The sequence below is a fragment of the Somniosus microcephalus genome, chromosome 16 (assembly GCF_052327205.1).
Source record: "Somniosus microcephalus isolate GS21.2 chromosome 16, FLI_Smic_1.0, whole genome shotgun sequence".
Lineage (NCBI taxonomy): Eukaryota > Metazoa > Chordata > Chondrichthyes > Squaliformes > Somniosidae > Somniosus > Somniosus microcephalus.
Window position 1 is genome coordinate 58,276,935 of NC_141002.1, and position 13,189 is coordinate 58,290,123.

Sequence of the window (13,189 nt, forward strand, 5' to 3'; positions counted from 1 at the left end):
CATCCCTTTCCAGTGCTGTAATAGTCCCTTTGATCAATGCTGCCAGCAACACCCCCCCCACTACTTTTCCTTCCCTATATCTCATGAATATCTTGTAGCGAGGAATATTAAGTTCCCAATTCTCTCCTTCTTTGAGACAGATCGCTGTTATTGCCACTATCATAGTCCCATGTGGTTACTTGTGCCTGCAACTCAACCTTATTTACCACGCTCCGTGCATTTACCCACATGCACTCCAAACCCAACTTAGACAGCCTCTCATTTATCCTCTGTTTGATCTCTCCTATTTCTGAACTATTTTTTACTTTAATAATGCTGTTTGTCTCTCTCAGTCCTCTGTGCACCTTGTTTCTCTTTTCTAATGCTTCATCCTGGTGTCCAATCCCCTGCCAAATTAGTTTTAACTTTCCCTCACCGCACTATTTAACCTCCCCGCGAGGACGTTGGTCCCACCCTGTTGAGGTGCAACCTGTCCATCTTGTAGAGGTTCCCCCTGTCCCAGAACTGGTCCCATTTGCCAGAGGAATCTGAAGCCCTCCCTCCTGCACCATCACTCCAGCAAGGTGTTGACCTGTCTTATCTTGCTCTTAATATACTCACTAGCGCGTGGCACTGCAAGTAATCCAGAGATTACTACCTTTGATTTTCTGTTTTTTAACTGCCTCCCTAGCCCCTTTCCTTCCTATGTCATTGGTTCCCACATAGACCATCACTTCCAGCTGTTCCCCTTCCCGCCTCAAAGTGTTCTGCACACTTCCGTGATATCTTTTATCCTGGCACCACGGGGGGTAAAACACACTGTGCGGGACTCACGTCAGCGGCTGCAGAAACGTCTGTCTGCCCACCTGACGATCGAATCCACTGTGACCACTGCAGTCTAGACTTCGCTGTTCCCCCCCCGTACACTCCTTTGCCCCATGGTACCATGCTCTGGACTACACTCCTCCAAGGTGTCACCACCCTCACCGATATTCAATACTGAAGATCGGTTTGAGAGTGCCACACTCCCGGAGAATTCCTGCACTACCACCCACTGACTATCCTGAACTCCCTGTGGATGTGGGGTGACCACCTCCTGGAATGTGCGATCAGGAAATTTTCAGTCTTCAGTGATTTCCTGCAGTAGGATTGTCTCTTACTTTTGATCAGAAAGAAGGGCAAGGGGGCCAAAATTCTTTGGGATGCACCCTGCCCCTTGGTGTCATTTACCTTGTAAGTCAACTCCTGGAAAGTGGGTCAGTCAGTCTCCCGCTGGATTTAAGACCGGTGACTATCACGAGGACAGTGACTTGTGTTGAGGTACAGCCTTCCAATCCCTCATCAAAGTGATTATTCTTGAAGAGTGAATTTGGACAGTGAGTATCAGCAAATTATTTGAGCACAGGTGATATAATAGAGAAGCATAGTAATCAGAAATGGGAAGCCTGGATGATTTTCTTTTTCCTTCCAAGCCCAAGGGCTTTTAGTCGATTGTAGTGTCCCTATCACTACACCAGCTGAGACCAGGCCAGGGATTTAACCAGAGTCTTCTTGGTCTGTACATTCAACACTTACCCACAACACCATAGAGTAAAGATTGATTTGTGACTTGTCCATATAACAGACGTTTCCTGCTAATGTAGTTTGCACGTTGTCCTATTCTGGGACAGCTTTTCTGTACTTGGCAATGGTGCTTGTTTCCTAAAGTAGCAGTGATGTATAGGCGTTTTATTTTCCAAAAATATGTTTGTAGTTTAAAAAATAAACATCTTTCTCCCCCTCCCCCTTATAATCTTATGGGCCACAGACACGGAGAATAGATTAGTGACCTACACTTAAACCCAACTGAGCATGACCGACATTCCTACAGTTACACCCAACTGAGCCTGACACAAAAACAAGACAAGACTGGAGGTGAAACCCCTCTCCCACTTCCATCTCTTGTCAGCTAAGCACCACACCTTCACAGGTCTGCTCGGTACTACATCTCTCAATTCAGTCAAGGTCTATTTGGGACGGAAGCTGAAATGAGAATGAAATAAAATCAGAAAGTGCTAGAAACATGCACCAGGCTTATCAGTACCTGAAAAGAGAAAAGACAGATTAATGTTTTAGATGTAGATGCTTCGTCAGAACTGGGACCCAGGCCACTGAGAGAAGTGTTAAGTGAAGGGTCGGTGCAAGTGGGCAATGCAGGTCGCTTTCTCACTAGGGCAGCAGGTTCATCTGCCAGGGAATGGTGTGGGACACAAGGTGGCAACCTAAAGGGGCATAGTGAAACTTTGAAAATGGAGTTTAAAAATAATAAGTTAATTTAAAAAGAATCCCTAGGTGTAGTGCTTCAGGTCTCACCTTACAATTAACTTCATCCACTTAACATGCAGCAAAGGCACCTCCAGGGACTGACCTGGCTGAAAGAAGGACTCATACAGGAGCAGGTTATAAGAAGAAATATTGAAGAGGGTGTAGATAGCAAAATTTGTGCCTGTCAAACTATATTGACTAAAATAGTACAAATATTGAATTCTCTGAATCCTGGTGTCCTGTGCAAGTGCCAACACATATTTACTGCTGAACACAATGTGAAAAGATGCACTGATCTCTGGAACCTCTCTCTGTTTTTGCAGGCTACGAAACATCCGCTATGCCTTCAACACCATTCTCCTCGTCTTCATCTGGCGTGTTTTTATTGCTCGATCACAAATGGCTCGCAACATCTGGTATTTTGTGGTGAGCCTGTGCTACAAATTCCTGTCCTACTTCAGGGCATCCAGCACTATCCGGCACTAAGGTCTGCCCCATGTGGCATACTGCAAATTGAAGGATCTTAATTTGCTCCAAACGACAAGCAATCCTATAGGAATATCCCCCTTCCCAAAAAGGCCACAAGACTTCCCAAGCCACTGTAAAGAAAACAATATGACTGTGCATTCCAACGTAACCAAACTACACACTGCCAATGTTATAATAAAGAACAATAATATTTTCGCACCAAGCATATGCTAGTGTGACCCTCTGGTTTTCTAGCGTTACCAGTTTGTTCAGATTGACACGGTAAACAGTTTTTCAATGTCTGTATTTCTATACACTGTCATGCAATACCCTGGCTTGATTTTACAGGTAATTGCTGGAATGGATTGTAAAGTACAAAATTGTCTCCTCTGCACCATTACATTTTGCATGCAGGGCCCTTATTCACAAAAGGAACCTGCACAGTGTATAGTACTGATAGTCCCAATGCATTCAAGGCTGGTGTTGCATCCAGTTATCTTTGTGAATAGGGCTGGAGGCCCAATGTACAGTTAATGTAATAGGAAAGTCACTTTCCAGCAATAACAAAGTAACATTCTACTTCTTGGTGCTAAAATGGCAAAGAACGCTTAACAAACATTACTGGGTGTTTTACACTTGTAAAATGTATATAAAAGTTGACACTTGACCAAAACTTCTGAATTTGTTCCTAATGTTTGCAGAAAGTCACCACTTCCCCCCTCCCCAAGTTTGCCAACATGCTACCAACTGGAGACCTTGGCAGCAATATAGCACATTTTTATGACAACAGAATAAAAAGGACTGATGTGTGAAACTAATTCTCATTTGTTTTGTGCCTGACCGAGAATCGTTAGAAAAAAGGCATTCAAGATTTTATCACTGGCCAAGCCCTTTCCTGATAAAAAGAGGGAAAACGAGTTTGTCATGTAGAGCAGATGGAAATCAGTACCAGATGTGGTAATGTCATTGCTTCCAACACAAATGATGAGAAATTAAACACTACTTTGGATATTTGTAAGAATATTATTGGCTTCTCGGGAATATTGCCAGTCTTTGCTGGTCTAGAATAAGTATTTCTTACTAATAGAGAGGTTCTAAGGTGAAATGTGGCAAACTTTGTTCATTGTATGGTAGAGAACACAGATACTGTCACTTTATTTTATGCTTATGGGAACTGAGAAACCTTACACTTTAAGATGTGAAATCCAGCTGTAATATAAAATGATCCTCAAATCCCACTACAGTTATACTAGAAAAGAACCCTTCCCTCCAGCAAGGTTATGAACAAATGTAATAATCATTATTAATATTTGCTTTAGTGCAGCATTAATGATGTGTGCAAATTATATTTTATTGGCTGTGCAACACAGCCTTATGAATATTTAATTAGTGACTTGCATCATCTTCCACTATCAGTTGTCTCTTGCGGAACTGACTGAGTGCAGCACCAGTACATGTGGGCCATTTCTCTCAGGTATTTTTATGACAATTGAATTTCTGTTGCCTCCTCTTGCTTAAATACATTATCAAGAAGTGGTCTTACTTGTGCCATTTGTCCTGAAAGAGGTCAACCATTCAAAAAGAAAACCTTGCATTTATATAGTGCCTTTCATGACCACTGGATGTCTCAAAGTGCTTTACAGCCAGTACTTTTGAAGTGTAGTCACTGTTGTAATGTAGGAAACGCAGCAGCCAATTTGCACACACCAAGCTCCCACAAACAGCAATGTGATAATGACCAGATAATCTGTATTTATTATGTTGATTGAGGGATAAATATTGGCCAGGACACTAGGGATAACTCCCCTGCTCTTCTTCAAAATAGTGCCATGGGATCTTTTACGTCTACCTGAGAGAGCAGGCAGGGCCTCGGTTTAACATCTTATCCAAAGGACGGCACCTCTGACAGTGCAGCACTCCCTCAGCACTGCACTGGAGTGTCAGCCTAGCTTTATGTGCTCAAGTCCCTGGAGTGGGACCTGAACCCACAACCTTCTGACTCAGAAGGTGAGTGTGCTACCCACTGAGCCACAGCTGACACTCAGTAGAATTGTGCTGCAAACCAAGTTATTTCAGTGACATCAACGCCTCCTGCCTGAGCAGAAGAGAATAAAATAAGTTTTTTATTTGATAGTACAAAAATATTTTCCACCAGAATTAATTGTTGTGTGGTCTACAGACCTCTCGATTGCCCACATTGTGCGATTGTACATTTAGGGTCTGACTGATTTAGCTTATGTTAAAAAGGACTGCACCTTATTAGAGGCCTGCTAATAAGGCTCAGGAATAACTGGCCATTATTCTCGGTAAAAGCATGTATAGAGTGCAAACTTAAATGTAGATTAGCAGTGCCCATTAAAAATAACTCATTCTCCCCTGTTTTTCCTACATGAAGGTGCCATATGTCAATGTGTTTGCACAGGTACAAATTACAGGGATTTTACTGCAGTAATTTGAGAGTCAGCTATAATATTTCTTGCAGTTAATAATTTTACTTGTTTTATACAAGATGAAGCACTTCAGATTGATTCAATATTTTTTAAATTCTGAGTAATAGCATGTTATTGGAATATAAATGAATATTTCATGTCGCTGCTTTCACAAGATCTGTTTTGTAGCAGCAGCTGAGACATAGGGGAGGAAATTTGACATGCGCTCAAAACGGTTGTGAAGTCGATGGAGCATCCACTCTGAGCCAGATTTGGTTTTGAGCCTCATTTTAATGCCGCCGGCAAGCAGTGGGTGCCAAACAGGCACCCTGCTGCAGTTCGCCAGTTGGGGAGAGTGGGAAATAGACCGGCCGGCAGGTCAGGTGTGAGTGGATGGGGCGGTGGGGGGTGATCCCGGGGAGGGCCTCGAACAGGCCACAGTTCTGTTGTGGGCCTAGGAGGAAAAACTTCCTGTGCTTTTTTGTTTTAGAGCAGCCCCCAGTGATCCTGTTAAGGACCACTGGTTAGACAACTCAATGCCCGGTACTACTAGACGGAGTGTGCACTTCTCACACTCTTCCCTTTTCCACCTGAATTTCTGGTATAAATGGAACATATATGTGAAAAATCAATGAACTATGTGGAAATCAGTGAAATATAGCTTATGAGAATAACTATTACAATTGTGCTTATGTTTGTGCTCACCAATAACAACTTGCATTTATGTAGCGCCTTTAATGTAATAAAGCATCCCAAGTCACTTCACAGGCACCTTATCAGACAAAATTTGATACCGAGTCACAGAGGTTGATTTTAAGGAGCGTCTTAAAGGAGTAGAGGGGTTTAGGGATGGAATTCCACAGCTTAAAGCCTAGCACCGCTGAAGGCATGGCCGCCAAAGGTGCAGCGAAGGAAATCGGGGATGCGTAAGAGATCAGAACAGGGAGGGGGATGAAATCGGTGGTGAGGGAACAGAATCTGTGGTAGGGGCCAAACACAATGGCTTCTGTTACCAATGTTTAGCTGGAGGAAATTGCAGCTCATCCAAGACTGGATATTGGACAAGCAGTCTGACAAGACAGGCAGTAAAGGGGTTGAGACAGGTGGTGGAGTAGTAGAACTGTGTGTCATCATTGTACATATAGAAGCTGACCGAATGTCTGTGAATGATGTTGCCAAGGGGCTGCATGCAGATGAGGAAGAGGAGGGGGCCAAGGATAGGGGATTGGGGTACAAGCAGAACAGATTGTTACCAAAAAAGAAAAAAAGTGGCGGTGAAGGAGATAAAAGGAGTACAAAACAAAAAAAAAGTGGCAGAGGAAAAAAGAGTGGAACAGGGCCAGTAGGAAACCAATTAGGCTGGGGAGGATGGGGTTGAGTGCGAAGAACCCACATCTTTGTTACAAGTGTATAGGTCAATATTAGGTTCCATCCCAAACAACAAAACTTAAAGAAAGCATCAATTCTTCCATCTTCAGCTGTTTCATCAATGACCTTCCCTCCATCATAAGGTCAGAAGTGGGGATGTTCGCTGATGATTGCACACTGTTCAGCACCATTCGAGACTCGTCAGATACTGACGCAGTCCATGTCCATATGCAGCAAGACCTGGACAACATTCAGACTTGGGCTGACAAGTGGCAAGTAACATTCGCACCACACAAGTGCCAGGCAATGACCATCTCCAACAAGCGAGACTCTAACCATCTCCCTTTGACATTCAATGGCATTACCATCACTGAATCCCCCACTATCAACATCCTGGGGGTTACCATTGATCAGAAACTGAACTGGACCAGCCATATAAATACTGTGGCTACAAGAGCAGGCCAGAGGCTGGGAATTCTGCGGCGAGTGTCTCACCTCCTGACTCCCCAAAGCCTTTCCACCATCTACAAGGCACAAGGCAGGAGTCTGATGGAATACTCTCCACTTGCCTGGATGAGTGCAGCTCCAACAACACTGAAGAAGCTCGACACCATTCAGGATAAAGCAGCCCGCTTGATTGGCACTCCATCCACCACCTTCAACATTCACTCCCTCCACCACCGGCGCACTGTGGCTGCAGTGTGTACCATCTACAAGATGCACTGCAGCAACTCGCCAAAGCTCCTTCAACAGCACCTTCCAAACCCGCGACCTCTACCACTTAGAAGGACAAGGGCAGCAGACGCATGGGAACATCACCACCTACAAGTTCCCCTCCAAGCCACACACCATCCTGACTTGGACCTGTATCGCCGTTCCTTCACTGTCGCTGGGCCAAAATCCTGGAACACCCTTCCTAACAGCATTGTGGGTGTACCTACACCATATGGACTGCAGCGGTTCAAGAAGGCGGCTCACCACCATCTTCTCAAGGGCAATTAGGGATGGGCACTAAATGCAGGCCTAGCCAGCAATGCCCACATCCCATCAATGAATTTTTTAAAAAAATCAGTCCCACAATCACATCACACTTAAAGCTCAGCTTGAAAACTGCTCGAAGACAGAATCAGCTAATGCAGAGTAACCCAAATGTTTTCTTCCCTGCCTTTTGGAGCTTTTCTATTTATTTTATAAATTACATTTTTAATTGGATTTTCCTATATCCCTTCGGAATCTTTCACAGTTTGCTTCCTGATTTCACTGAATTGCACAATACCCTTGTGATCTGGTACTGTGACTTCCCTTTCCACCTACATGCAAGCACAAAGAAACCCGAATATTATGGCAGTAATGTCACAAAGTATCAAGCAGAACATTTGTAAGTAAACAGTAAGGCTAATTTGCTAAGGAGTTCCCTTAGGGAAGTAATCATTAAGGTTAAAATTCCTGAGTGCTATTGTCAGCATACTGTTTAATATGTTAGTGTTCAATTTGTGTGTGCAATATTTTAATAAAGTCATTAACCTGTTTAAAATAACTAGGTTAATGACTGCTAAAATAGTCCACAGAGGAATTTGACGTAAACCTGTTAACCAGTGTGTTAAAAATAGTGCACAGGAGAATTTAAACTCCTTGAGCCAATGTTCCCAAGTGACTTACCTGCCAAACTTATCTGTATGTAATTATTAAAAGTCTTGGTCTAGATTTTCTACTCGAGGTACACCAGACCTCCAGCAAGCCTCAGGCCAATCATAAGTTTGCAGAATGAGTGTATAATTGGAAAATGAATTTCAATGTAGATAAGTGTGAGGCGTTACATTTTGGTAGGAAGAATAAGGAGGCCACGTAATGTTTGGATAATAAGAGCCTAAGTGGGGTAGAGGAACAAAGGGATCTGGGGGTACAGATATGCAAATCACTAAAAGTAGCAACGTAGGTTAATAAGGCCATACAAAAAACAAATAAAGCACTGAGGTTCATTTCTAGAGGGATAGAATTGAAAAGCAGAGAAGTTATGCTAAACCTGTATCAAACCTTGGTTAGACCACACTTTGAGTAATGTACACAGTTCTGGTCTCCATATTATAAAAAGCATATAGAGGCACTGGAGAAGGTGCAAAAAAGATTTACAAGGATGATACCAGAACTGAAAGGCTGAACAGACTGGGGCTCTTTTCTCTAGAAAAGAGAATGTTGAGGGGTGACCTAATTGAAGTATTTTAACATTGAGTGGGTTTGATAGGGTAGACGTAGAGAAGATGTTTCCACTTGTGAGGGAGACCAAAATTAGGGACCATAAATATAAGATAGTCACCAGTAAATCCAATAGTGAATTCAGGAGAAACTGCATTAATAAGAACATAAGAAATAGGAGCAGGAGTAGGCCATATGGCCTCTCAAGACTGCTCCACCATTCAATAAGATCATGGCTGATCTTCTACCTCAAATCCATTTTACCACCCTATTCCCATACCCTTGATTCCCTTAGTGTCCAAACACCTATCGATCTCTGTCTTGAATATACTCAACGACTGAGCCTCCACAGCCCTCTGGGGCAGAGAACTCCAAAGATTCACAACTCTCTGAGTGACAACATTTCTCCTCCAGTCCTTTTATCCTGAGACCCCTAGTTCTAGACTCTCCAGCCAGGGGAAATAGCCTCTCAGCATCTACCCTGTCAAGCCCTCTAAGAATGTTATACCCAAAGAGTGGTAAGAATGTGGAACTTGCTACCACAAGGAGTAGTTGAGGTGAATAGCATAGATGCATTTAAGGAAAGCTAGATAAACACGTGAGGTAGAAAACAATAGAAGGATATACTGACAGGTTGGCTCTGGCTTATACATCCCTTCCTCCCCACCATTGGCAGATATGTCTTCAGCTGCCGACATGAATCACAGGCAAACGGTGCTGGACAGATGGTGAAGGGCACAAGGGTAATTGTCAGGAATGCAGAGGGTGGTAAGGAGAGGGCGTTAGAAGTTAATAAGGGAGGAGACAGCTGCAGCAGCACAAATCACACAAGGAAAATCAAGTGTTTACCCCCTCCATGTAACTTTCCGCAAGCAGCTCTATACCTCAATAATGCCACCACCCATCAACCGGAAGCTGACCTAGCCAGATCACTCCCCGCTACTCAAAACCTGCATACAGCCTTCACTGGATCCATCCCCCAAACACAGGCCATCCAGCTACAAAAACATAGAGAGAAAGTAAAGGAATAAAAGATAGAAGGTAAGGTCACAGAAAGAAAAGCAAAGGACAGAGAGAGAAAACAACAACAACTTGTATTTATATAGTAAAACGTCCCAAGGCACTGCACAGGAGTATTAAAAGACAAAAAATTGACACCGAGCCACATAAGGAGAAATTAGGGCAGGTGACCAAAAGCTTGCTCAAAGAGGTAGGTTTTCAGGAGCGTCTTAAAGGAGGAAAGAGAGGTACCGAGGCGGAGAGGTTTAGGCAAGGAGTTCCAGAGCTTCGGGCCTAGGCAACAGAAGGCACGGCCACCAAAGGTTAAGCGATTATAATCAGGGATGCTCAAGAGGGCAGAATTAGAGGAGCGCAGATATCTCGGGGGGTGGGGGTTGTGGGGCTGAAGGAGATTACAGAGATAGGGAGGGGCAAGGCCATGGAGGGATTTGAAAACAAGGATGAGAATTTTGAAATCGAGGCGTTGCTTAACCGGGAGCCAATGTAGGTCAGCGAACACAGGGGCGAACGGCACTTGGTGCGAGTTCGGACACGGGCAGCCGAGTTTTGGATGACCTCAAGTTTACGTAGGGTAGAATGTGGGAGGCCAGCCAGGAGTGCGTTGGAATAGTCAAGTCGAGAGGTAACAAAGGCATGGATGAGGGTTTCAGCAGCAGATGAGCTGAGGCAAGGGCGGAGACGGGCGATGTTACGGAGGTGGAAATAGGCAGTCTTAATTATGTTGCGGATATGTGGTCGGAACATCATTTCCGGGTCAAATGTGACACCAAGGTTGCGAACAGTGTGGTTCAGCCTCAGACAGATGTCAGGGAGAGGGATGCCATCAGTGGCTAGGGAACGGAGTTTGTGGCAGGGACCGAAAACAAAAGACAACAGAAACAAAAAAGAACAATGAGAAGAAGAGAGACCCGATACACAAGGACATCACAGGTGAGACACAGAGAGTATGCTTTGACTTATTGTTAGCAATGCCATAGAAAGGCCACTCATTTTAAGAAAAAAAAGATTCATTCATTATATATATTAATATTGTAAAAAGTCCTCTGCACTTTGAATCCTTTCTTTGCCAAAACTTCAAATGCTTCCGTTAGCAACCCGCCCCACCCTAAATTCTGACTGATCACAATATAATGGGAAATCCACTAGTATATAATTAAGTTGTGTCCAGTGCATGCCAGTGTGTCACACCTTTCAAAAGTGTCACTTATGAAGTCATCATACCTCAGGATGTCACATGCTAATGAGTCAAAAATTAGGGATTGACTGAAAATAGGGCTATTTTTCCAGCTGCACCTCCTGTTCTATCTAATCCCCAAAATTATGCTCCTCTCCCAATCCATGACTGTATTTTATGCCGATCCTCTCCCACTCTATCTGAGTTTGTGCCGGTCGTCTCCCAGACTCATTTCCTGTTATTCCGCAACTTCTGCCCCACTCCGCTCCATGATGTTTAACCCCTTCTGCTCCACTCTTTGAGATTGTGGGGCTCTTGTTCTCCAATGCTGTGTTGGTTCTTTCCCAACCCTTCCTCAATCTTGCACTTTGCTGTACTTAGTTTCCAAAGATGTGCTGCTCCTTCTGCTCTCCTTTGCGCTGGTTTGGCCAATTTCGGGTGAATTGCGCTGAAAAAAACAGTGCAACCTAGAGGAACCTTTTGGCAAGGAACATTCGCGCTACACAAGTGCCAGGCAATGACTATCTCTAACAAGACTATCTCCCCATCGACACCTGGGAATCCCTGGCCCAAGACCGCACAAAGTGGAGGAGAAGCATCCGGGAAGACGCCAAACACCTCGAGTCTCTTCACCGGGAGCAAACGGAAGCCAAGCGCAGGCAGCACAAGGAGCGCACGTCAACCCAAGCACCCCACCCGCCCACCCCTTCAACCACCGTCTGCCCCACCTGTGACAGAGACTGTAGGTCCCGCATTGGACTCATCAGTCACCTGCAAACTCATTTTTAATGTGGAAACAAGTCATCATCGGTTCCGAGGGACTGCCTAATAAGATGGTCTTTAACAAGAGAGGGTCTAACCACCGCCCCTTGGCATTCAACGGCATTACCATTGCCGAATCCCCCAACATCAACATCCTGGGGGTCACCATTGACCAGAAACTTAACGACCAGCCACATAAACACTGTGGCTACAAGAGTAGGTCAGAGGCTGGGTATTCTGTGGTGAGTGTCTCACCTCCTGACTCCCCAAAGCTTTTCCACCATCTACAAGGAACAAGTCAGGAGTGTGATGGAATACTCTCCACTTGCCTGGATGAGTACAGCTCCAACAACACTCAAGAAGCTCGATACCATCCAGGACAAAGCAGCCCACTTGATTGGTACCCCATCCGCCACCATAAACATTCACTCCCTCCACCACCGGTGTACCGTGGCTGCAGTGTGTACCATCTACAAGATGCACTGCAGCAACTCGCCAAGACTTCTTCGACAGCACCTCCAAAACCCGCGTCCTCCACCACCTAGGACAAGGGCAGCAGGCGCATGGGAACACCACCACCTCCAAGTATCCCTCCAAGTCACACACTATCCGGACTTGGAAATATATCGCCGTTCCTTCATAGTCGCTGGGTTAAACTCCTGGAACTCCCTAACAGCACTATGGGAGTACCTTCACCACACAGCCTGCAGCGGTTCAAGACGGCAGCTCACCACCACCTTCTCAAGGGCAATTAGGGATGGGCAATAAATGTTGGTCTTGCCAGCAATGTCCACATCCCAGGAATGAATTAAAGAAAAGCTCCAGGCTATCTGAATGTCTTTAGTGAGTGACACTGAGTGGTTTAGTCTCTAGGAATAATGATGTAGAATACAAATCTCACCTGTAGTGTATGTGCTTTAAGTCAGAACTACTTTTTACAGCTCCTGTATACTGTAGTACCGGCAGTAACCACACCGGTATATAAGCTGTGCGCATGCCTCTGTACCCCAGTCTAGAGATTACCCTCCTCCAGTAAAGACCTGTTATTTGTTTATGTACAGCATCCGTGTAATTATTTATCCACTGAACCACGGATCTAACAGTGGCGACGAGTGTTGATGCGAATCTACCTGCAACATAAAAAAAAAGTCGAGTCCAGGATCACGGGCGTCGACCGCGAGAAACCGCCCAGCAGTCAGGCAGAGATCCAACTTCGCTGGGGAGGCTGTGGAGAGCCGGGCTTGGTTCCCCAGCCACAACGAGCAGTAAGAGACCGACGACAGGTCGAGAGCAGACCCTTCCCGAGCAGCGGCGGCTTGAGCCGACCGACGGCAGAGAGAGAGAGCCAAGCAGCATCGATGGGGTAAGAAAGAGGGTGAAGAGAGCAGGGCGCAGCCGGGGGCTGATCACCGAGCGGCGTCGAGGAAAAATACTGCAAACCGGAGAGACGGTAAGAAACAGCCGGGTTCTAGACTGAGCGGCATCGACAAAT

At 45.0% G+C, this 13,189-nt stretch overlaps 1 protein-coding gene across 6 annotated transcripts in view; it reads left to right on the top strand.

The window, feature by feature from the left end:
• LOC147106210 (fatty acyl-CoA reductase 1) overlaps positions 1–3,762 on the top strand; it is a 277,164-nt gene extending 273,402 nt beyond the window's left edge. For 5 of the 6 annotated variants that reach the window (XM_086009104.1, XM_086009101.1, XM_086009102.1 and 2 more), the window contains one exon: positions 2,607–3,762. In XM_086009104.1, the coding sequence (XP_085865230.1) occupies positions 2,607–2,769 (163 nt within the window). In that variant the 3' untranslated portion in view covers positions 2,770–3,762. The remainder of the gene's footprint in view (positions 1–2,606) is intronic. The other variant, XR_015081386.1, reaches the window with a different exon arrangement.
• The last annotated feature ends 9,427 nt before the right edge of the window (positions 3,763–13,189 follow it).